This window comes from Phodopus roborovskii, unplaced genomic scaffold (genome assembly GCF_943737965.1).
Source record: "Phodopus roborovskii unplaced genomic scaffold, PHOROB, whole genome shotgun sequence".
NCBI classification, from domain to species: Eukaryota; Metazoa; Chordata; class Mammalia; order Rodentia; family Cricetidae; genus Phodopus; species Phodopus roborovskii.
In genome coordinates, this window is record NW_026126541.1 from 14,063,049 (window position 1) to 14,087,304 (window position 24,256).

General features: G+C 52.2%; 2 protein-coding genes across 2 annotated transcripts in view; both read right to left on the reverse strand.

The window, feature by feature from the left end:
• Positions 1-94: 94 nt before the first annotated feature.
• Nfkb2 (nuclear factor kappa B subunit 2) lies at positions 95-7,289 on the reverse strand. The gene is made up of 23 exons (XM_051199685.1): positions 7,166-7,289; positions 6,038-6,132; positions 5,670-5,751; positions 5,507-5,547; positions 5,180-5,278; positions 4,946-5,097; positions 4,598-4,704; positions 4,359-4,517; positions 4,050-4,154; positions 3,774-3,859; positions 3,547-3,685; positions 3,292-3,417; positions 2,977-3,183; positions 2,755-2,896; positions 2,293-2,407; positions 1,978-2,191; positions 1,663-1,832; positions 1,442-1,544; positions 1,171-1,322; positions 969-1,038; positions 647-819; positions 416-527; positions 95-339 (listed from the first exon to the last, which is right to left on the reverse strand). The coding sequence occupies exons 2-23, from the start codon at positions 6,056-6,058 to the stop codon at positions 215-217; spliced, it is 2,700 nt and encodes an 899-aa protein (XP_051055642.1). The 5' UTR covers positions 6,059-6,132; positions 7,166-7,289; the 3' UTR covers positions 95-214.
• A 9,617-nt stretch (positions 7,290-16,906) lies between these two features.
• Positions 16,907-24,256, reverse strand: part of Gbf1 (golgi brefeldin A resistant guanine nucleotide exchange factor 1) — a 122,230-nt gene continuing 114,880 nt past the window's right edge. Inside the window, exons 31-41 of the mRNA XM_051199999.1 lie at positions 23,482-23,707; positions 22,857-23,017; positions 22,498-22,744; positions 22,192-22,385; positions 19,685-19,835; positions 19,455-19,585; positions 19,198-19,299; positions 18,842-18,955; positions 18,548-18,728; positions 18,288-18,416; positions 16,907-17,702 (exon numbers count right to left, since the gene is read on the reverse strand). Coding sequence (XP_051055956.1) covers positions 17,422-17,702; positions 18,288-18,416; positions 18,548-18,728; positions 18,842-18,955; positions 19,198-19,299; positions 19,455-19,585; positions 19,685-19,835; positions 22,192-22,385; positions 22,498-22,744; positions 22,857-23,017; positions 23,482-23,707 — 1,917 coding nt within the window. The 3' untranslated portion in view covers positions 16,907-17,421. The remainder of the gene's footprint in view (positions 17,703-18,287; positions 18,417-18,547; positions 18,729-18,841; positions 18,956-19,197; positions 19,300-19,454; positions 19,586-19,684; positions 19,836-22,191; positions 22,386-22,497; positions 22,745-22,856; positions 23,018-23,481; positions 23,708-24,256) is intronic.

A 24,256-nucleotide genomic window follows, 5' to 3' on the forward strand; every position in this document is an offset into this window, starting at 1 on the left:
CGCTCTGAATTGCTGGCTGGGCGTCCTCTCCTCTTGCTCAGGGACAGGGACGGGTGTCACGTTGGGTTGCCGTACCGTAAGTTGGGAATGGGCCTTCCCCTTCCCATAGGAACCCTTTATTTGGCCCACTGGGGTGTGGGTTCGAGGTGTTAAATAAGAATAGACGAGGCAGGGTGCTGTACAGAGGGACCCAGGTGGGAGACGGTGGCACCGTTCAGTGCACCTGAGGCTGGGGGTGCCCATGGCAGAGCCCTCCCGGTGGCTCAGGGGGTGGACACAGCTTCTCGGCCTCCTGTTCCACTGACTGGCTCCCATAGGCACTGTCTTCTTTGGCCTCTGCTGGGAGAAGAGGAGGGAGTGGAGTCTCGGGCCTCCCACCCTCAGCCCAGACGCACCTTCCAAGCTGGGCCTTTACCTGTGCTGGGCAGCTTGTCCCGGGTCTCAGGGCCTTCTAGCAGGTTCACTCCCTCGTGCAGACCCATGTCCTTCAAGGCCTCCAGCAGACCCACCAAATCCCCACCAGCCAGCTGATGAGAAAGGAGCAGGAGGTTCCAGTGATGTCTAGGGTGTGGGGTAGGAAGTCCTGGGGGGCAGGAGACTCCAAGATGGGTAAGGGCCTCCGGAAGCTGGGCAGGTTACAGGGTACCTGGTAACTGCGCAGGAGGCTGCCGCTGGGTGAGGGGGTCTTCCTGTATGTGTCCACCAGACTTCTCAGCCCCAGCCGCTCTGCCAGTTCTGCCCAGCTGCCCTGGGCTTCTGGCCCATCTAGCAGCTGCTCCAGATTCTGCAGGGCTGCGTCCCCCAGGGACAGCCCTGGCCCTGAGGACACGAATACAGATACCAGAGATGGGCAGGGGCACGTGCCTGGACACAGCTCTTGTCCCTGCTAACCTGACAGACAAGGCAGACATGGATGGGGAGCCCTAAGTGGGAGGGAGAGCTGAGACTGGAGTACTTGCCAGGCTTACCTGCAGGGCTGCATGGGGCCAGGGGCGGCTCCATGGTGTTCTGAGCAGCATTCAGTAGCAGACTCTTCACCTGGGGGACAGTGTTGCCTATCACCCCGGACCTTAAGCCAGCTCTCCCCAAGTCTATGACCTGGCCCACATCCCCATGCCCAGGAGGTGTCCAGTGGCCATCTAAGTATTTCTGTTGCTAGGATGTCCTCACCTTCGTGCTGCACGTGAGGTCAAGAGGTGTATGCCCCCGGAAGTGTCTCTGGGAATCTCTCTCAGGCCCCTCAGAGTCAGAGTCGCTCCCAGAGGTGGGGGGTGAGGGCAGAGGGCACAGAGGCTCCTCGTTCTCTGCATGGATGTCAGCACCTGCAGGAGGGAGCCAGGCATCGGAAGAGACCAGTGGAGGGTCCCACACTGAGGACTGGGCAGTGGCTGAGATTCCCTTTCTCTTTCCTGCCTCTTTCATACATAAGCGTGAAACTCACCAGCCTTTAGGAGGAGGCGAGTGAGGGTTGGGGATCCAAGTCCAGCTGCCAGGTGGAGGGGTGTATTTCCAGCAAATGTCCGGGCGTTCACATTAGCATGGAGCTGTGGGGCGGCAAATGTGACCAGCATGGTCCACGTGGCCAAGCCCTTCCATACACCTCTTCATCATCCCTGGTCCTCCCACAATCCTCCCCACGCCTTCCACGGTCTTCATTCCCACCTTGGTAATCAGGTGGGTGACCAACCCCAGCTCCTCCATCTCCGTGGCTAGATGCAGGGGTGTCCGGCCCCCTTGTCTCTCTGCTGCCTCCACCTCAGCCCCTCTGTCAACTAGCAGATCCAGGCACTCAGGGCTCCGGGCATGAACAGCCAGATGGACTGGGTATAGTCCTAGAGAAATAGCACACTCAACCTGCAGATGCAATCCCCAGGTGGCCTCTGAATACGCTAAGCGGTAACCCCACTTATGTCTACAATCTTGTACCCTTCTTGGTCTCCACCCTTGTCTCAGGACTGGAGGAGATGGGAAACTTACCTGCAAAATCAGGCATGTGCAGTATCTGGGGCACAGCATGGGCCCCACTATGCAACAACGCCCGCAACAGGTCTGGGGCTTTAGCACCTGCCCGCAGAGCCAGGTGCACAGCTGAGTCTCCATGCCGATCCAGCAGTGTGGGGTCTGCACCCACCTGCAACAGGAAGCTCACCACCCTCGTCTGCCCAGTGATTACTGCTAGGTGCAGAGGTGTCTGGGGAGGAAGGCAGAGTAATAAGCCCAGCCCACTGCAGCTTAGGACTCCCTGCCTTCATTCCCCTACCCCTTGCCCCTCACCAGAGGCTCCCCCATTACCTGGTACAGGTGGTTAGTGATGTTGATGACCCCAAGGTACTGGGCATGGTAGATGACAAGGGCTATCTGTTCAATGACACTAGTCTGCTCATGGATAATGGCCAGGTGCAGCGGTCTGGGGGGTTGGAGAGTGAGACTTTGGTCTGGGAAACCCAGCCACCCAGAGCATCATCTGCCCTCAAAATTCTGCACCTTCATGGTCACCTTCACTGGTGAACCCTGAACGTCACCATCTTTACTCTTTGTCACACCTTGCTACTGTGCTCCTTTCACAGTTAACGAGATTGAAGGTTGGGGAGACTAAATTTCTTGAACACAGCTAGGAAACAATAAGGACTCGAGCTCAGATCTGTCAGACTCTAGGGTTCGGCTCTTTGCAGTTTCCTCTACTGCCCCGACCTGGTGGAAGATACCAGGAGACCCCCTGGATGTCCCTAGGCCATCGGCTCTCGGGCCGCTTACGTGTCTCCGTTCTCGTCCTGGGCCGTCAGCAGGTGGCGCTGTCCCGCCAGCAGAGCGCGCGCGTCCGCGGTGACGCCGTAGTCCAGCAACGCTCGGGCGCTGCGCTGCGCCAGACCGAACAGGCGCGCGTTGTACTCGCGAGCTGGAGGCGACAGGGCGCGTGGGTGCGGGCCAGGTCCCCAGCCCGGCGCGCGCCCGCCTGCCAGCATTCCCGAGACGTACCTCGCTGCAGCGCGTCGAGGGCCGGCGGTTCGCCCTGGGGGACCTCGGGGAGCGCACTCGGATCCTTCGCCGCCTCCCCAGCGTCCACGCCCCGCCCAGAGCCGGCCATCTGCGCTCCGCCCCCGCCACCCTGGTAGCAGCCCATTGGGGCTGCGCCGGACTGGTAGGGACTGTAGGTCAAGGAGGGGAAAAAGCCGAGGCTGCCACCTGTGGGCATGGGCAAAGCTGTGAGGTGTCAGCCGGGACTCTCCCAGATTTCTCTTCTAACTTGACCTTATCGCCTCCACCCTTCTCCCGGCCGCTGGGCCCGCTCACCTCCTCCAGTGCCTCCATAACCCCCAGCAGAGCCCCCAGAACCCCCGCCCATGTGGGATCCGCCCCCGAAGGGCTGGGAGAAGGTGGGCAAGGCCTTCCTCCGCTTCCGCTGCACTTCCTCCTTGTCTAGGGGGAACAAGAAACAGGGTGTTAAAATCTAAAACTGGGGTAGTCTCCAGGCCCGGCAACCAGCAGCCACCCTTCCAGGCCACCTTGCTCCCTCCAGCCCCTGGGAAGCCTGAAGCCCAGCCCCACCTTCCACCAGAGGGTAATAGGTGAACTGTTTGGAGTCGGAGACATCCCCCCCACGCTTGCGTTTCAGCTGCAGGAACACCGTTACAGGCCTCTCTATCTTCATCTTGTGATAGGGCGGTGTCCGGAACACAATGGCATACTGGGGCAGAAGGTGGGAGAGAGACCTTTGGTGTCTGTGAGATCTTCGCCTAGTTCTGCCTCCAGGTCAAGCCCTAGTCCCTCTGTACCTGTTTATGAACGTCTGTGGGAGAGAAGTCCCCAAAGGCTTGCCACCCGTTCTCGTCATCCTCGTAGAACCGGACCTCAATGTCATCTACCGAGAAAGTTAGGCTTAGCCCTAGGGAGAATCTGCAGGCCCAGTGCATTCACCCTGAAGTTGGCCCGTTCCCCCTCCACCCACACATACACAGACACACACAGACACAGACACACAGACACACACACACACACACACACACACACACACGGGTGTTTTTAGCTGCTACGGAGGCCTGCCGCCTCACCTTTCTGCACTTTATCACAAAGCAAATAAACTTCGTCTCCACCGCGCACAGATCCTGCTGTTTTGTCCATTCGGGAAATCTTCAGGTTTGAGGCCCCTGGAGACTCTAGGGTGGGACAGCATGGGTGAGGGCCACACTGGCGTTGGGGTCATTATCTCACACTTCAGGAAAAGGCAGACGCAACGCTCAGACTAGCTTAAGACCACTCTTCATCACACACGGGGCAGGGCCGGGTTCAAACCCCGTGGGCTGAAGGCATCCCAAACACTCGTCTGGGTGCTGGCGCCTGGCACCCTGCGGCGTACTCACTGCTGTCATGGATGGGCTGGGAGATAACTGGTTTCAGGGGCAAGGAGAAGGAGCCGTCGCTAGCCCGAAGGAAAGCGGAGAAGCGCAGCCGGACAATGCTCAGGTCCATTACTTTCTTCAGCTCCTTGGCCTCCTGCTCTAGCTCCCTCCGCTCCGCCTCTGGATGCACAGACAAGCTGGGGTGAGCTCTGGGCCACTCCACTCTGCCCCAAGCACCCGACAACCCTCGGTCGCCATACCTGTAAGGCCCTGCGGACTGGAACGAAGCCGCTGCCTTTGAAGTTTTTGAATCATAATCTCCATCATGTTCTTCTTGGTTACATGTAGGACACCCAGATTATTGAATCTGGGGATGAGGAGGAGTCAGAGGCTTTGTCCACGGAGCTCATTGCTCCTGAGCAGCCTCCCCACTGCCAGGCTCAGCCTGGCTTTGTCTTTGTCCTCCAAGGAAAGTGTGCATTATACTCGAGCCCTGGGGTTCGGGGGGCCCAAGTAAGCTTCTCTCCCCTGTGTGCCAGTCTCACAGGTGGGCTGGGACCTAAGACTGGCAGAGCATCCCTCTGGGGCCAGGAACAGGGGACACCTACTGAGCAGTCATGTCCTTGGGTCCTACAGACACGGCACAGACCCCCAGCTCTGAGCACTGCTTGCCCACCAGGCTGTGGGCATGCGCACGAGGCGGGTCGCTGTGTGTTACCAGGTCCACCTCAATCTTGGCTGGTCCCTCGTAGTTACAGATCTGAGAAGGGCAAAGGATTGTCAATACCGGCACACGGGACACACTGTCCCCTAGCCTACCCTCCAGCGTCATCCAAACTCACCTTGACAGTAGGATAGGTCTTCCGGCCCTTCTCACTGGAGGCACCTGGTAGGCCTCCATGCGAGGGGCCCTCACAGCCATATCGAAATCTGAAGCCACGCTGAGGGTTCCATGACAGAGACATTGTGGTCAGGAGAGGACCCCTCCCCCTCCCGCCGCCAAGGCAACCGCTGGCCATCACTGACCATAATGACCAACAGTGTGTCGGTGCGTCTCCTGAACACCTCCCCGAAACAGACCAGCAGCAACAGACCATCCGATCGCTAGTTATAGCTAGCCCACTTGTCCCCAAAGCTGAAGCCATCAAACACCTCTGTGGCCTACGCACCTGCTTGGGCTGCTCCACAATCACCAGATAGGGGCCATCAACTGCAAATAGAGGGGCCTTGCTCAGCCAGGCTCTCCAAGCCCATCCCTCCGGCAGGTGGGCGGAGGGTACATGCTCACGCCCCTCCAGGTTCTGGGACACCCGAGGCTGAGGACTCACTGACCTGTCTCTGGGGCTGGGTCCTTGGGCTCCACAATGGAGGGGCTGAATTCAAAATCATCATAATCGGCGATGCCATGCAGACCCTGGTTTCCAGACAGAGAAGGTGGCAGCTGAATCGGAGCCCTCCTCCTCCCGGTTCCAAACCCTCAGCCGTCACTGGGCTCCTCCTCAAGCCATGAGGAAGCTCCTTTCTGGGCAAAGTTTGCAGACAGGACAGACGGACAGACTGAGACAATCTTGCAGACAGGACAGACGGACAGACTGAGACAATCTGAAGACGTGCAGAAGGAGGGGAGGGGAGGAGACTCCGGGAGCCGAGCAGACAGACACAGGGCACAAAGCCGGCTTCAGGGCCAGGCAGTGACTCACTGGGTCGTAGCATCTGTCCATGTCTCTGGGCTAGGCCCGACTGTGTCTGGCGGCTTCGGGCCCTTGTTCGGCTTCCCAGAGTTTCAGACGCCCGCCTAGAGTGGAGAGACGCGGGGTGGGGGAGGGGGAGAGGTCAGGGTAGGGGTGGCCAGGAGAGGGGGCCCAGGTTTGGGGGAGGGTCTGATCTCCTCCGGCCGCCCGTCCGGGCGTGGCGGGGAAGATCGAGATCCGGAGCGGGGCCGGAGCGGGGCCGGGGCAGAAAGTTAGTGCTGCTTAGGAAAGTCCCGAAAATACCAGGGGAGGCGGAGCCGGAGGGGGCGGGCCTGGAAATGACGCCGGGGCCCCGCCCCCGCGGCGGGAGGGGCGGGAGGCCCAGGCCGTTCCTGGTTCCCCCGCGGCGGCTGCAGCCCCCGGGCTCAGTCCGGGCCCGGCCCGCCTCGCCCCCACTGCGCGGCCTGGAGCAAGCTTGGGATTTTCGGGCGGCGCGGAGGACACGGCTGATTCACCCGGGGGCTTTTGTGGGGACATTCCTGCCGTCGGAGGCCTCTTTTCCGAACGGCCCGTAGGCGGGGGCTCTTCCAGTGGGGCCCCCAGGGCTCTGCTCTGCCCAGAGAAGTGGATCGAAGCCGCAGGGTGGGGAAAGGAGTTTCCCCCTCCTCGGCCTCTAGCGACTCCGGAACATCTTAGCTTCCCGGGCTCTCCTGCTGCACCTGCCCCGGGCGAGCGGCCCTTGAGACCCCAGTCTCGCAGCCGTTAGTAATACGCGTGTGTCCCTTACAGGGCTTGGCGTTTCAGCCCTAATGCCTTGTGTGCGCGGTGAGCGCGAGTGGCGGCAGCGTGCACGTGCAAGTGAGCGTCCGTCCACACAGGTGAGTCCTGCAGCCGGTCAGGGTGTGCAGGCGTCAGTGCACGCCTGGGCGTGCTGCCCGGGCGCTGGGGCACGGGTGATCGAGCACACGCACACCGGGCTGGCGCCGGCCGGCTGTGCGCGGGCCAGCGTAAGGGCAGGCGGACGTGTCGCTGCGTACCAGGGTGCCCGCTCGCGTGCGTGCGCTCTGGAGGTGGGGTCCGGCCCCAGACTGTCCCCTGGAGTCCCTCCTCCCTCCCTCTCCTTTCCCGGCCACTCACCGTGGTGGCGGCTCTGGTTCCGGCTTCTTCCCGAGCCCTGCCCTGGAGCGGCCGCTGCTCCTCTCCAGCCACCCGGCTCCAGCCGGGAAAGCCCCTTTCGGCCCCCCGAGGGGGGGAATTCCCGTGACGTCTGTGTGCGTCACTCCCCAGGCCCTGTTCTTATTGGCTGAAAGTTTAACTCCCGGACTCTGGTCGCCAACCCGGAGCGACGCGGGCGCGCCCCTTGCGGGGAAGGCTCGCCCGGGGCTGGTCACCGGTGTCACCCCGCACCAGCTGTGCTGCGGATGGGCGAGGCGGGACGGTCAAGCAGCACAGTGCGGGGCTCGGGTCGCTGCACCCTCCCAGGCTTGCCCCGCATGGCTGAGGAGCACACGGGGCCCCTCGGCTCTTGCTGCTCCAAGCACTTGGCTGTGTCTGAAACTGGGGAAACCCAGGGGAAACGGGCCAGCCCCGACACTCGGCTCCCTCCGGGACAGGGACCTCGATGCTGGGAAGTTAAGGGAAGAGGAAGGAGGCTGATCTTGCGGTCAGCTCCAGATCGCCATCTAGTGGCCGGGTTCTGGATCCCAAGGAAACGCTGGGATCCGCTGTCTTGAGTTTGATGGCTTCTGGAGGAGACTGTGGTTTTAAAATTTATTCTGTAAGTGGCGTGTTCACAAGAGTCCAGGCTTTCAGGATGACCTGTTGGAGGAGCAGTGCGCTTGGAGCAAAAGAAAAAAAAAAGGGGGGGGATGTTTGACTGGGGAGTCTCAGGCCTCGTTCATCTCGTTCATTCACCGCAGATGTCTGGGCTATTAGAATCGAAAGGTGACCAACCAGATGTGTTGATACATACAGACCTGCAGTCCTAGTTTCATGAGACTGAGACAGAAGGATCTCCAGTTGGAAGCCATCCTATCTCAACACACATACACTCAAAGGTGTCCAAAGTATAATATTTCAAACTTCCTCTAGGGTAGACAATGGCTCTTGGTTTCGCATATTGCTCAATGGTGTGCTTTGCATGTGCGAGGTCCAGCTACCATCATAAAAGGTGGTGGGAGGCTGGGGAGGCCTCAGGATTGCTTTTCCAGGCGGATGGAAGTTCTGCTCCCAGTATCCACTTTGGATAGCTCAGAAGTGTCTGAAACTAGAACAGCAGAGGATTCCACTGTCTCTCCCCCAGCCTTAGAGAGTGCTGAATTCATGTGCACATTCCTCTGTTTCCAACCACTCCCCAAACCCTAGATAATTACAAATACAAAAGATCTATTTTAGGGCTCAGTGGTTAAGAGCACTGGCTGCTCTTCCAGAGGTCCTGAGTTCAAGTCCCAGCTACCACATGATGGCTCACAACCATCTCTAGGGGGATCTGATGCCCTCTTTTGGTATAAAGGTGTACATGCAGATAGAGCACTTAATCTTAAAAAAAAAAAAAAAAAAATTATTTTAAAAGCCACTTTGAGCTGAGCGATGGTGCATACCTTTAATCCCAGAACTTGGGAGGCAGAGACAGGTGGATCTCTGAGTTTGAGGTCAGTCTACAAAGTAAGTTTCAGGACAACCAGAGCTGTTACACAGAGAAACTCAGTCTCAGGAAAAAAACAAACAAACAAAAAAATAAAATGTCACCCTGATAATGAATGAGCTTTTACACTCTATGACATCTCCTTGAACATGTCTACTGACAAGGTCGACAAGAATTTACAGCGTGGACTCGTGTCTGGACCTCTGGTGGTCAACTTCCCGTAGGAGCTGTGTGTGCAGTGCATCTCCAGTCTTGGGGCACAGCTCTTTCAGGACCCTCCCAAGACTTGCCCTGATCTTTAGGACATGATCATAGACCAGTACCAGTACCAGGAAGGGAGCACTATTAATTCTTATCTGCCCCACCCTTAGAGTAAATGCTTGATACAGGAAGCATTTCAGTATTTTTTTTTAATTTTTAGGATATTTGCATAGACTACAAGTTGGGCTTCACTAATTTGAACAGATGAAACTACTTGTTTCAGACTATGGGTGCAACTGTATCTGTTGATGAAGCTTAGGCATATCCAGGAAGGAGAGAGAATGGACTGCTCTCCCCACCCACCCCTGTAGCCTTGATTGTCCTGGCACTCACTCTGTAGACCAGGCTGGTGCCTGAGTGGCGTTCTACTTTCAATGCTAGGGCATCTACAAGAACAGGTCCTTCTGTCCTTCCCACATGCTGGGATTGTAGGCATGTGCCACCACTCTTTCTAGATTCTTAACTCTAAGCGGATGAAGGTGCACCCATGCTACTTGACGTAGCTCACACGTGTCCTAAGTGCTCACGGAACACACTGGCTGCTGGCATCACCTGACTTCCTGTAGCCTCCACAGCATTCTAAAATGCACCTCTGGGAACTGAACTCCTTTAGTTGGTTCTAAACCTCTAAACATTGAAAATAAAGCCTTCACAGACTTTTGTTATTTCTATTGTTTGTGCTCTGTGTGTGTGTGTGTGTGTGTGTGTGTGAGTGTGTGTGCGCGCGCGTGTGTTCATGTTTGTCATCACAAGCCAGGAGAGGGCATGGGGTCCCGTGGGGGGGGAGTTACAGAAGGTTGTGGGTGCCATAAGCCAAACTTGGGTCCTCTCTAAGAGCAGCAATCACCCTTAACTACTGGGCCATCTCTTGAGCCCCTAAACCTTCTATTATAGAAATTTTCAGATATGTAACATGTGGAGAGACTAAGTGTAAATGAGCCTGCATGAGCATACATCTGTAACAAAGCCCCCAGCAATTCCCAGGGCATATGGCCCAGAGATGTCAGCTAACCCTAAATAGTTGCATGTCATCTCGCTTTCAATGTAAGGGTGTAAGGGAGACTTTCCCATCCATCTCAGTGCCCACTGGGTCCCCACAGCCACTATGAAATAACCACTCTGAGGCGTATATCAGTACAATGCTTTTTAGTGCCTAAGCTCTCAATTATTAATCCATTTCTGTTAATCTACATTTCACCACATGTCCTTGGCTTACCTAGGTGATGCCTTGGGATTTTGTTTCCCTGGTGACTACATGGTCTCTTCACTCTGACTTCCTTCTTCTTCCTGCCTCTTTGTTCAAAATTTCCACCTAACTAAATCCTGCCTGTCCATTTGTCAAAACGACTTTATCAACCAATTAAACAACACACATAGGCATGACATACAGAGGACTTCCCATCATAAGGATCTCTGCTTCTGCACAGAGAAGATTCGTCAGGAATCTGCCCCATCCATCTGCCAATAAACAGTGAGGACAACTCTGGAAAAGTTCTGGAAGGGCTTGCAGATGGAAATCAAGTAGCCATAAGTCATTTCTAAGTTCTGCTGAGGAATGGTTAAATAGGCAGGAAAATGAGCGTTAGTGTCTGCAGTCAGGGAGAGCTGCTTTGGAGAGGTAACTTCACATAGTGACTGGAGGGATTAAAGATGCTTTAATCCCAGCACTCAGGAGGCATGTGGACCTCTGTGAGTTCAAGGCAAGCTAGGACTTTATAGAAAGACTCTTTCGAAAAACAAACAAAACCCCCAAAACCAAAAACAAAGAACCTAAAACAAAGACCATGATAAACGAGGGAGTGTGTCACGTGTCAGACCTAGAGGGAGACCACCTGTGTGGAGGGCTGAACATTGCAAAGGTTGCACATGAGTGAGTATGCAATATCTGAGGGACAATAAGCCAGCGTAGATGGAATAAAGAACTTCGGGGGTGGGGGCTATAGATTAGTGCATTTTCCTACCATGAACAAGGCTCTGAGTTCAATTCCCAGGACTCTGTCTCCAAAAAGGGCAGGGAATTTGGATGCATTTTGTTTGAATAGGATAAGCAGCGGGATCAAAGTGCCATAGGTTCTAAGAGTGCATGGCATGCCAAGCAAAGGCAGAGGAGGGAGACCAGGGTCCCGTGAACGGAGATTGGATTGGGGTGGGTAAAGCACTTACACACATGAAATAAAAACAAACGTATCTTGTCCGGGTGTCGGTGGCACATCTTTAATCCAGCACTTGGGAGGCAGAGGCAGGCGGATCTCTGAGTTCAAGGTCAGCCTGCTGTACAGAGTGAGTTCCAGGACAGGCTCCAAAGCTACAGAGAAACCCTGTCTCGAAAAACCAAAAAAATAAAAAAATAAATGTGTCTTTAAAAGGGGGAACTTCTGCCTTAATGCTGGTAACTTAGAAAGCCCGTGAGTCAGTCTCTCGAGTGCAAGTGTTGAAGGGCAGGAGAGTTAGAAGTCAGCCCTGGAAAGTTGATGCTGGGCACGGGGTCGGCGCAATGGATGGTGTTCAAGTCACCTGTTGTTTTTCATTAATCGTTGCTGCCTTCAAAGCTGTCTCATCCAGTAGCTGCCAGGCTGCAAGAGCCCCAGGACTCAGACACTGACTCTTCCAAAGCTACTAAGAAAACTTATTTAAATCTCTGTCCTGCTAAAGAACTCAAGATTCAAAGGTTGAAGTAGAAGCCTGATTCCCAGAGAGGTGTGGGACCACACTGGCAGGAAACCTGCATGTAACTAAATGTCGCCCAACTGTATGCTATTGTGTTGTCTTGAATTGCTCAATTGCTAAGGAAGGAATAATTGCTACAATACACTTGATTATCAATGCTGCTAAATAATCCAATTTATATATTTTAAAAATGCTTTGACTTCAAATTTTAAGTTTAAGGACAGGTTACTGGGGAAAAGGATTTCTATTTTTGTTTCCACAGAAAATAAAAAGCTGTGGATTCCTTCCAGACTAATATGGTTTGAACAAGCAAGACCCCCTGAAGCAGTGTCCCAGGTAATCCACATTCAAAACAGTTGGGACAAGGCAGCCTTGCAGACCACTACAGTCAGGATTTTTGTGTCTTCTTAAGATTCCCCAAGACAGCGCCCCCTACCAGCAGGAAGCAGTTTGGAAAGAACGATGCCCAAATTCCCAAATATTGCCTATGTTTGTTTTCATTTAAATGGGGTTGGTTATAAATAGTTAATGACCATAACGAATCTTTTTAAAGGTAAAAAGGGGATTATGGTATAGATATGAATACTTTGTGTTGGAATGGATTTTCATTTGATACAAATTTAAGGTCAATTTTATGATATGCATATTTCTCCTCTTGTTTAGGTGTTGTGTTCATATAGCTCATTTAAAAATGTATAATTTAGTACAGATTATAGATAGTTACCTATAATAGTCAAAACTTATAGTTAGGATTTCTATATATATAGCGATGTATTTGAGATGAGTAGGCATTCTTCAACCCTTTCAAAGACCTACAGAATATGGCATTTAAAATGGTTTAGGGTTTTTTCTTAACAGTGAGGCACAACTGCTCCTGGCAACACCACCTTCATCAGAAAGGAAGATGGACATCACAGAAACTCGTTATGGAGTTTACTTGCAATATGGCAAGACTAGCCATTTGGGCAAGAAACCTGCTCTTGTCTGGACTGTTTGACTTTATGCTGTATAAATTGAACATGTAGGACCGAGAGAACAGAGGTCTGGACACTCTGTCTGGTAAGGTAAGACAATGTGGAAACACATAGATTAATAGAAATGAGTTAATATTTAAGACAGAGCTGGCCAATAAGAAACGCTAGTAACAGGCCAACAGCTTTATATCTAATACAGCGTATCTGTGTTATTTGGGGCTGATGCGGCTGTAGGACCAGGCTGGCGGTAAAACTGCTTGTAACAGGCTGAATAACAAGCAGCTCACCTAACTCATCTCCTCATGTCTCCCAAGAAGTCCTCACACGGTTTTACTTGACCCTCCTTATTAACTCTTCTCCACCTGGCTCCTCCTTACAACTTCCTGTGAGCTACTTGCTGACCCAAACTCCTGACCGCAGGTGAATTTTGTTTAATCAAACATCATTACATCATTAAACAAATGCCCCAGAGCATAAACAAAAGTAACACACCTTAAAATAATATTCTACAACAGTCACCTAGAGAGAACAGAGGGCGGGGTAGGGAGCTAAGCACTAAGCTTTGGATGCTCAACTATTCAGAGGTTGTGGGAATAAACCAATAAAGGGACCGGAAAGGCCAGTGGGGTGGATGAGAGCTAAGAGAGATCGGTGTCTCAGAAACGGATGAATACTTCAAAGTGCAGATGGCCAACTGTGCTGAGGAAAAATCCTTCTGTACACTGAGAAGATGGTGTTGCTCCCATTGTTAATAAAAAGATGATTAGCCAATGACTAGGCAGGATTTTGGGGCAGAGAATGCTGGGAAGAAGAGGGGCCGAGCCTCGGAACTCAGGAGGAGATACCATGAGAGGCAGAACGAACCGGATGGGAAGTGTGTACGTGAGGTAAGCGAGCCTCAGGGCAGCAGGTAGATTAACTGAAATGGGTTAGTTTAAATTATCAGAACTAGCTGAAAAGTAAGCGTAATCTATCAGCCCAGCATATATGAGTCCTGGGCGGTCATTTGGGAGCTGCTGGTGGGACAGAGCTGTTAGGGGTCCTGATGAAAAACTCTGCCTACACAACTGCGGAGCGCGCATCCTTTTCCCTGGGGATTCAACACTAGTTCTGCTACCCCTGGCTCCTTCTGCAAACCCCCTTCCTAACGTCTTCCTGCACGAGAACGCTCACAGGCATTCTTGGCGTGTTTGTGTGTGTGTGTGTGGTCGCTGCGCTACTGTTACCATCACTTAGACGTGTCACAGGAAGGACAGGAAGAGTGGAGAGCGAGCCAGGTTTGATCCAACCCCACACTCCATGCCTTGGCCTGAGACTTGTGGGAAACACTTCTACGGGATGCCTCGGCAAGCCAGCACCGATACACCTGCAGCTTTGAGCTACCTACCAGCAGTGGTTAGTCCTGCAACAGCCACAACCCGAGGGAATTCTGTTCCCTCGGGCACCGACTGTTTCAAAGGCAAAAAGGGAACTTAGAGGTAAAATTCTACCCCTCAGAGAGGCCGAATAACAAGTATCTCTCCTGGATAATCTCCCCAGAATTCCTTCTTTAAACCCTTCTCCACCTGGCTTCTCCCTACAGCTTCCTGCCAGCCTGTACCCAGCCTCCTGACCGCAGGTGAATTTGATTTAATCAAGCGCATCTTTGCAACATTAAACAAATGTCCCAGAGCATAAGCAACAGTAACACACCTTGAAATAAATTCTGCAACAGTCACCCATTGCTGCAACAATGCCCCTTTTCAGTGTGAGCGTCTTATGTCATGTGTCCATCACCAGCTCTCCTCTGGTCATTTTAAAAAATATTTTCTTGATGGGCAGTGGTGGCACACGCCTTTAATCCCAGCACTCAGGAGGCAGAGGCAGGTGGGTCTCTGTGAGTTTGAAGCCAGCCTGATCTACAGAGTGAGTTCCAGGACACCCAAGGCTACACAGAGAAACCCTGACTCAAAAAGAAAAAAAATATTTTTTGAAGTTATAATTACATCTCACCCTCTTTCCTCTTGTCTATCCAGTCCCTCCCATGTCCGTTGCTCTCTCTCAAATTCATGGTGTTTTCTTTGTGTTCTCTCTCTCTCTCTCTCTCTCTCTCTCTCTCTCTCTCTCTCTCTCTCTCTCTCTCTCACACACACACACACACACACACACACACACAATCTTAGTGTTGCCTGCCTATGTGTGATCTCAGAACTGACCACTTGGTAGCGGCACCCAGCTGGGAGGCTCTTCCTGAGGCAGAGCTTGCTCTCGGCTCTCACATTCCCCAGTTGCCCATAGCTCTTTGCCCAGGGTTGAGGCGTTCTGAACTCTCAGCTTCCATGCTAGCGTGTCCACTGGTATTGTTCAGGTCAGGCAGCCATGCTGGGGAGACTTCAGGGGTGTCTGATTTTTTTTTTTCTTTTTTAAATTCACTCTCGGAGAGCTCACAGGGAGATGAGCATTTTCCTCCAGACCCGGCTGTGGCTTTCCCCAAACATCCTGTCACTTCCACATCACCAAAGCGCTGGCCCCTGTTCATCAGTCAGACTTGAAGCCGCCTCTCAAGGCCATCTTTGCTTTCTAAGAAGAGATATTGTCATGATTCAGCTTTCTTCTTTATAATAGAAGGGGAATTCTGGCGAGTGGTTTTCCTTTCCTTTCTTTCTTCCTTCCTTTCTTTTTTTCTTTTTTATTTTATTTAATTTTTTTTTTTTTGAGACAGGGTTTCTCTGTGTAGCCCTGGCTGTCCTGGAACTGTGTAGACCAGGCTGGCCTTGAACTCTCAGAGATCCTCCTGCCTCTGCCTCCCAAGTGCTGGGATTAAAGGTGTGAGCCACCACTGCACAGCTTTTTCTTCTCCTGTATTTTAAAAAGATTTATTTTTAATTATGTGTTTGTCTGTGGGTATGTGCAAGGGAATGCAAAGAGGGAGCTGGAGTTACAGGCAGTTAGGAGCTGGTCAACATGGATGCCAGGATCCAGACTCAGCTCTCTCCAACCCCATAAATAGTTTTCTTTGCTTCCCTGCAGGGGTCAGCCTGGAGTCCTCCAGTGTCTTCTCTACTTGGTGAGACTAATTGAGAGACAAAGATTTGTCCTTTCCTTTTCTTCATAGGATGGCCTAGTGCAGCTCTGTCCCCCAAGCTGGAGATGACCAATGCTCAGAGTAGCTTGATAGGGAACACTCGGGCCTGTGAGCATCCTCACAGAAGGGGAGCACTAGGCCTGAGCGTCCTCACAGAAGGGGAGCATCAGGCCTGTGAACATCCTCACAGAATGGGAGCATGGGATAGAAAGCCTCACCTGTGGGCCCAACTGCCATTTCCCATCTGCCTGTGCACAGTCCTGCCCCAGCAGCTCATGGTGTATGAATGGGATAGAAGATTGCCTGGGGTTGGGACCCCAGTGATGAAGTTTTCATCACCCAGGCTGGGGTGGGCTTCTCAGGTAATGCAGGCGCTTGAGTATTATGGAATATTACTTTTCCCATATAAAGCTGTGTTACATCTGTTTAACAATGTAAAGCTGTGTTACATTTGTTTAACAATGTAAAGATGTCTTACATTTGTTTCACCTTGCCTGCCTAAGGCACCTGATTGGTCTAATAAAAAGCTGAACATCCAAAAACTAGACAGTTAGAGGGGTAGGCAGGGCTGGTGGGCAGAGAGAATAAGTAGGAGGAAGAATTTAGGCCCAAAAGGAAGAGAGAATGAGAGAGAGAGAGGGAGATGCCACCAGCCAGACAGACATGGAATAGAACACACAGAATGAAAAAAGACCCCAGACAAAATGTAGATGAAGAGAAACAGGTAAAGTTATGAGAGATAGCAAGAAACGAGCTTAAGATAAGGCCAAGAGTTCATAATTAATATTGAGTCCCTGTGTCATGATTTGGGAGCTGGTTGGTGGTCTAAAAAACAAAGCTATATCTGCATCACCCGAATAAAGTCATTTGTTTAGCAGGCTACACTGGGTGGAATAATGTCTTTGGTCTGTCAGGGAACAGCTGTTTCTGTATATTGATGTAGGAAAACAAGATGGGCTGTCCACCTGTGCAGACTCATGGCCTCCTTGCACCTGAAAGAGCTCTGGACGACTACAGCTGCTCTGAGCTACCTGCCTATGGTCCTGCCAGGCTTTCTTAAGGTTATGAAACTGCCTAAGCCCTTGACACAGCTCCTTCATGGCGGTGGTGTGTGTGGGGCCTCTGGCTGGTAGCAGTGGGGTCGGGTAGATCAGACCTCATTGGTGGTGAGTTCAGCTTCATTTTACCTGTTTATCCAAGGTCCAAGCAAGCCTTGGACAGGGTATCCCAGTAACACAAACACAAAAGAAAATCAGAGGGACAGGAAATGTGTTGGCACTAACATTTATTACATCATAAAAAGTCCATCGGTGTTATTTTCCATATGTACATGCTCCTAGGGGCAGACCCCATCGTATCCACCCTCCATGGTGCCAAGCAACTCCAAACTGACCAGCTATTTAGTGAAGGAGGAAGGATTGGAGGAGGTGGCCCAGGGCTGGTGGGACTGGATGGAGAGAGGAACAAAGTGCAGAGTGGTTGGGTGTGGCTCTTAATGCCTAACCTGGCAGGGACACACGGCAGGCACCGCGGGGTTGGCACGGCAGGGTTGGCTCCATGCCTCCCCGGAGCCGCCAGGCTCAAGGCAGAGGCTACAGTTATGTCTGTGTCCACTCTTGGCTTGGAAGCTCAGGAATGGGCAGCACTGGAAGAGTCTCAGCCTGAAGTGGATCCCAGCAGGATCCATTGCTCATTTCCCCCATCAAGTAGTAGCAACAGCAGCTTGCTTTGGGCCTGGAAGGCCTGGTGGGAAGTAACGGTCTCCATCTCCGAGGGACCCGCCTTAGTTGACTTCAGAGGTGGGGATAGGGTCTGTAGGGCGGGGTGTGGACAAGAGAGGCACCGGGGAGGTGGCCTCAATGAGTGCAGGGTTGAGGATGATGGGCAGGGTCATGGGTGGCACGCCCACCTGCAGTGGGGAGGTCAGGGGCTGTAGGATCAGTGGGGGCTGGGCCAGTGGGGGGGGTCCCTCCGGGGAAGGACTCAGTCTGCTGGGGCTAGAGGCCACTGGTGACCCGGGAGAGCTGCTGCTGGTGGCTCGGGTACCCTCAGGCTTCTCCGAGTCTGCACGGAAAGCAAAGGTGGTTCAGTCAGACTTTCCGGTTGGCATGAGACAACTCTCAAATTTCCCAGAGGACTTCTCAAACCTCTGTCCCTCCCCACTCCTCTCTGAGGTGAAGTTGTTCAAAACTTCCTAAAGCTCATATCATAAAAAAAAAAAAAAAATACATTAAAACATAAATAAAAAAAATCAAACTTGACTTTCAATTCTGAGTTTATAGAATTGGTTACTAAATCATTTGAGGTGTAACAAAATGCATTCATCTGTCAATATAAAAACCCCACAACTCATTTTGGGATGCTGTTACCTTGTCTCTACCTTTTACCTCCTTCAGTGTACTCCTCAGTCAGGTCAGTTGTGGTCTGGATGTCACCTGCACCCCTGATAGGCCTTTGTACATTGACACAGCCCTCTCCTCCAAGCCCAGAACCCTTAAGCAGGCGCCTGTCTTAGTGCGGCTGTCCTGCCGTTTCCCACAGGGCGGGCAGAGCAGGCAGACAGGCTCCTCACCCCATCACAGTAGTAATCCTAAACTGCACCCGCACCTTTGGAGGTTTTCTCCAACTGACCATTTCTGAGGAACTCACCACAGGCCCCCACTTCTGAGGGTATCTCTGGGGAAGGTGGATGGCTGGGCATCCTGGGGTCACCAGCAGCAGGGGTCAGGTGGGTGGAGGCCAGAGGCTTTTGGCTGTGAGGTTCCGTGGGCACGGGGTCTGGAGTAGAGAACCCAGAAGGCAACTTAGAGTGTTTCTCTCCTGCAGGACCCTGGCTATCCACTAGCCCCCAACAACACCCACCGGTCCACCCTCCAGGGAACAAAATTCAAGGATTTGTAAGACCCTACCCTGGATGACGGTCTGCTTGAAGAGCTCATCACGTAAGTGTGGCAAAAAGCAATCAATGCGCTCCCAGGTAATTTCCCAGAGGGCAGAGGGGCCGCCGCCTCTCGAATCTGCACTGTGGAAGATCTCTGCTGTGTCCATCACCAGGAGCATGTTTTTCAGGGACTCAGGGATTGCTTCTGACTGAGGCAGTGGCGGGGACCATGAACAGGAGAGGTAAGTGCGAGGCAGCCATGAAGGACAAACAGCAAGTCTTCTCAGCATGCAGGAGAGGAAGTGGTCAAGGTGGAACATACCAGCAAATCACTGGAACCTGCATGCATGTACTTGTCCATGAAGTCCAGGATGGTGAGCCACAGGGCAGCAAAGGTGGACAGCGACAGCAGTGGGGACAGGTGCTGCAGGAAGACCTAGGACCCACCAGCCAGCCTCTTTTAGCCAAGGCCCTCTCCAAAGCTGGGGGAAGCTGGCCCCAACTTCTAAGTGTTCAGTCAGAGGTTCCTCTGAAATGCAGACACCCCCCTCCCCCCCCCCCCCGATCCCTGGGCAGCCTCTGAGCACTTACACGTCATCTTCGAGCCCTACGAGAAGACCTGACTTCTGTGGGAAAGGAGGGACAGGGACAGTAGGTGGATGCAGGGGTGAGCAGTACCTTTGAGAGCAGCGTGGAAGCCCTCATCCGGGTCTCCTCCATCCCACCCACATCTGCAGGGCTGATATTTTCTAACAGCTTGGTCAGTAGAGGGAACAGCACCTGGTAGGTAAACATCCAATGTTGGACAACCTTGCCCCCAGGAAGCTGGTCTGGGCAGATGGGCATAGAACAGCAGAGGCGATCGGACACCAGTGGATGGCAGGAGCTCCTTATTTAGGTTGCCTGGCTCTCTCAAGGCCAGTAGGAAGTCCTACCTTGTTAAAGCAGGACTCCCACTCCAGGGCATCCAGCTTTTGTAGGTCATGCACCAGGAGTGCTCGCTGCAGGTACGTCAGGGCCTGCATCCGCACCTGGCGCCGCGCGTCACAGCACAGGCAGGCGATACCTGAGAACGAGAGCCAGCTCAGGGTCTTCCGGGCACTGATCTGGTGCTCCACGAGCTCCGATGTCACCTGTCTTACCTCGCACCCTTCCTCAGGTTTACCTTGTAATAAAGGGCACCAGCAGTGTGCCCAGAGGGTGCGTGAGTCAGCGTCAATCTTCCGGCCACCTGACTCCAGGTAGCGTTGCTCCTCTGCCCATGAGCTGTAGATGGAGGCTGCCCGAGTGTGCAGGGTGTGCATCAGGTCCAGCAGCTGGGATGAGCAGAGAGAGTAGGATGTGAATAGGGTTGTCCTGGTGGGTCCTTCCCCTCCCTCCCCAACTATCCCTGACTGAGTGAGTCTTCAAGGGACCCTCCGCACAAGCTATGCCGTACTCCACTCCCCTTACAACTTCCTTTGCTGCAACATGGGCTCCCTGCTCTAGTCCTGGCAGTGTTCCTCTGAGTATGGAAGTCAGGAGTTACAGTAGAGAGACTTTAGAAGACATGCACTGAGATCTAATACCATGAGATTACAGTGACAACGGCACTTTTCATTTTTTTTAATTTAAAAAATATATTTTTATGGGTATTTTGCTTGCACATGTGTTTTGTTTGTGTATCATGTGTGTGCTGTGCCTATGGAGGAGACAAGAAGGGGTCCTATGTGCATTGATCCCCTGGGACTAGAGCTATTATTGGTTCTCTCCTCCTGCTATGTGGGTTCTGGGGTTGGCTCAGGTCACCAGGCTTGGCAGCAAGTTCCTTTATCCACTTGAGCCATCTCGAGTCACGTCGATTGCTCTTTTAATCTCATTTTAAAAACAAAGCAAACTTGGGGCTAGTGAGATGCTTAGCAGGTAAAAGTGCTTGTCATGCAAGCCTGGCAACCTAGAACCTGTGCACAGGGAGGAGAACCTGCTCACAAAGTGTCCTTTGGCCTCCACAGCCATGCTATGGTGCATATGCCTATATACAACGACAAACTTAGAAGAGAAAGCAAACCTCAGGCTCAGAGGCTCCCATGGCCAACAGTGTCTGGCCAGATTTAACACATTTTTTTTTTTTTTCATCAGTTTTCTGTTTTTAAAAACTAACTCTCCCACCCGCCCCTGCTGCCCCTAGACAGGGTTTCTCTGTGTAGCCCTGGCTGTCCTGGAACTTTCTCTGTAGACCAAGCTGGCCTTAAACTCAGAGATCTGCCTGCTTCTGCCTCCCAAATGTATGTATTGTGTTTTTTAAAAAGTTTAATTATTTTTACTTTATACTGTATGGGTACTCTGCCTGCAGTGTATCTGTGTACCATGAGTATGTGCTGTCTACAGAGGCAAAAGAAGGCATCAGAGGTCCCTCAACCCTGGATTACAGATGCGAGCTGCCGTGTGGGTGCTGAGAACTGAATCTGGGTTTTCTGGAGGAGCAGTCAGTGCCCTTGACTTCAGAGACACCTCTCCAGCCTCCAAATTAAGTTATTCTTAGAAATGTATGTGTGTGTGTGTGTGTGTGTGTGTGTGTGTGTGTGTGTGTGTGCGCGCCCATGTAACTTCAGGTACACCATGCATGCACAGGTGCCTGCAGAGGCCAGAGAGTGTTAGGTTCCCCAGAACTGGAGTAACAGACAGTTATAGCCACCTGATAAGGATACTAGGACCTGAAGCTGGGTCATCTGTCCTCTGCAAGAGTAGTAAGCACTCTTTAACTGCTGAGCTCTCTCTCCTGTCCCCTATGTAGCCCTGTATAGCCACAGCTGTCCTGGAAATCCCTTCATAGATCAGGCTGCCTGCTTCTGCCTCCTGAGTGCTGGGGTTAAAGTCGTGTGTCACCGTGTCTAGCTTTTCATCATCTTTCTAAAGCTATTCTGAAGGCGATTGTTTTCCTATTATCTACTCAGAAAGCCAGCTTGAACAGACACAGACTGCTAGAGATACAGTGCCTCTAGGGGAGCTCTGGCTGGATACAGGGGGGAATGAAAGCTCAATCTTACCAGTCTATGCTTTTATATCTTCTGAACCTTCCATCATGTGCATATATTATGTATTAAATAAGGGAAGTCTTTAAAGGTATAAATTGAGGGGATGGAGAGATGGCTCAGAGGTTAAGAGCACTGACTGCTCTTCCAGAGGACTAGGGTTTAATTCCCAGCAACCACATGGTGGCTCACAACCATCTGTAGTGAGATCTGGCGCCCTCTTCTGGCCTGCAGGTGTGCATACAGGCAGAACACTGTATACATAATAAATCAATCTTAAAAAAATAAAAGATACAAATTGAACTAAGGGTCTTACACATGCTAGGCAAGAACTTTACCACTGAGATAAATTCCCAGCCCAAAATATATTAATTTAATTTAGGGCCAGGTGTGATGGTGTGCACCTTTGACCCCAGTACACAGGAAGCAGAGGGAAGTAGATGTCTGTGAGTTTGAGGCCAGCCTGGTCTACAGAGCATGCACTGTAAGCAAAGACTTATGGGTGTTTTCAGATAAGGGAAACACAGTGACAGGGAGTGGTTGAGGGGAGGATGGGCAGTACCAATGGATACTCTTCTGAGCTCTGACTTTCCCTGGTCCCGCCCACGTTCTGAGTGTCAGGTGCAGAAGTAGAGGGTGCCGTACTTACGTCCTGACTGACCTGTAAAGACACAGTATGGTAGCTGGCAGGCACTCCTTCATCCTCTTCCTCATCACTGTGTCCACCCCGAGTGCCATGCTGGCCGGAGGTTCTGGGCCGCCGAAGCACTGAGCCCTCCTTCGTCTTTCTCTTGAAGCGGTTCCCTTTGCTGTCATATTTGTGACTCTTGCCACGTTTATCCTGGGACTTGCACCCTGAGTAGAGCCAGACTCATGTCACATTCCCACAGCCTCAGGGCAAAGATGCCCTGCCTTTCTCCCCTCTCCACCCGACCCACTCCCCAACTGTCCCTTAATGGGGACTTACCGCCATTCAGACTGGCCTCTACAAAGATGCGGAGAGTCTTGACACAGAGTTCAAAGTTGTCAGGGGTGACGTGAGCAGCGTCGCGGACAATGAAGGACAGTGACTCCACACACTTGAGCAGGGACTTAGTGTCATGTGGTCCAAGGTCCAGGCCCACCGTGAGGCTATACTGATTAACCAGGGGTGAAGGACCCGGCCTGCTGAGCCCTGCTCCTGCTTTGGAGTTATCAATGTCATCCTTCCCCACCTGGAAAATATACAGGACACCAGCTGGAGCCCCTGTTCCGCATAAGGGCCCTCAGGTGGCTCTCTGAGGACCCAGAATCTTTTTTACAGGCTCAGGATGGTAGTACACTCACCACTAACCAACCACTGTTGACCATATCAGCGTCTGTGGCAGATCGGTGTACCTTGCCAGGCCTGCCATGGTCAGTGTAGACTTCTGAGTCAGAAGTGTACCCTCGGTCCAGGCTGACATCATTTTGATGGTAGGATGGGAGCTCGCTGTCTGACTGTGCTCCTAAGCCAGGCAGGGAAAAGGCAGAGCAAGAAGAGAGATGGGACATGGAACAGGATAAGAGATCCTGAAGAAAGGTGCTAGGCTTGGCACCTTCTCTCATGCCTGGCTTACTTTTGGCACAGTCACTAAAGGGCTAAGGCCTGGACAATGTCTCTCTTGACCAAACAGGCAGCAAGCTGTTATGGGCTTCTGATAGCAGCTGTTAGGAAAAGGTGATGGCATAGAACATAGGTTTCTGTAAAATGGTCTTCAGCATAGTAGAAACTTGGCTTGATAGCCTTCTGCATTGCCTACTTGCCTTCGTGCTATCTAGCCTGTGGGTAGCACAGGAAGCAGATGGCAGGAACCTGGTGTCTTTAATCTGAACATAATAACTTGTGTGACCTGTGTTTTCTTTTCCCACAGCATCTCCTGGGTCCTAACTGCTTATATGCTACTGAGCATCTTCCTGGGGAGGGTCATACCAGCATCAGGAGCATCAGCACTGGCTGTGGCCTGTAGAGCATCTGGAGGCTTCACGCCTGAGCCAATGCACTCCAGCAACGTGAAGAGGGTGGCCCAGTCATCACTGGAGTGGATGTTGGCCGCATTGGTCTTGAGGAGTTCATGGAGCCCATAGGCAACCTGGTGGCTGACCTTGGACAGCACACTGGGCTTCATCAGTAACAAGATGCGCAGGGACAGCAGGACCTGGGATGCAACATACACACAGTTCCCTGACCAGTCTTCCCCATTAGTCACTTAGGTAGTAAGGAGAGTTTGGCTTAGACTCAACTGTTGCTGATCTGGTCTTGTCTTTTCTTTTGGAAAACTGGGAATTGAACCCAGGGCCTTACACCATTGACCATGCTTCATTTTTTTATATTGGTATTTTTATTAATTATATGTTTACATATAGTTATAACAACACATAAAGAGTTTCCTTATGGCTGGATGGTGGTGGCATATGCCTTTAATCCTAGCACTGGGGAAGCAGAGGCAGGAGGATCTCTGTGAATTTGAGGCCAGCCTTTGTCTACAGAGCGAGTTCCAGTACAGGCTCCAAAGCTACACAGAGAAACCCTGTCTTGAAAAACAAAACAAAACAAACAAACAAAACTAACAAAAAAGGGGCTAGAGAGGTGGTTCAGAGGTTAAGAGCACTGCCTGCACTTCCAGAGGTCCTGAGTTCAATTCCCAGCAACCACTTGATGGCTCACAATCATCTGTTGTGAGTTCTGGCGCGCCCTCTTTTGGCCT

Coding starts and splice junctions, on each gene's coding strand:
- Nfkb2 (XM_051199685.1), bottom strand. CDS start 6,058: ATGGACAGATGCTACGACCCA. Junction 2,897..2,976: donor CCTCGACGCGCTGCAGCGAG/GTACGTCTCGGG, acceptor TGTCGCCTCCAG/CTCGCGAGTACAACGCGCGC. Junction 1,833..1,977: donor GCACATGCCTGATTTTGCAG/GTAAGTTTCCCA, acceptor CTATTTCTCTAG/GACTATACCCAGTCCATCTG.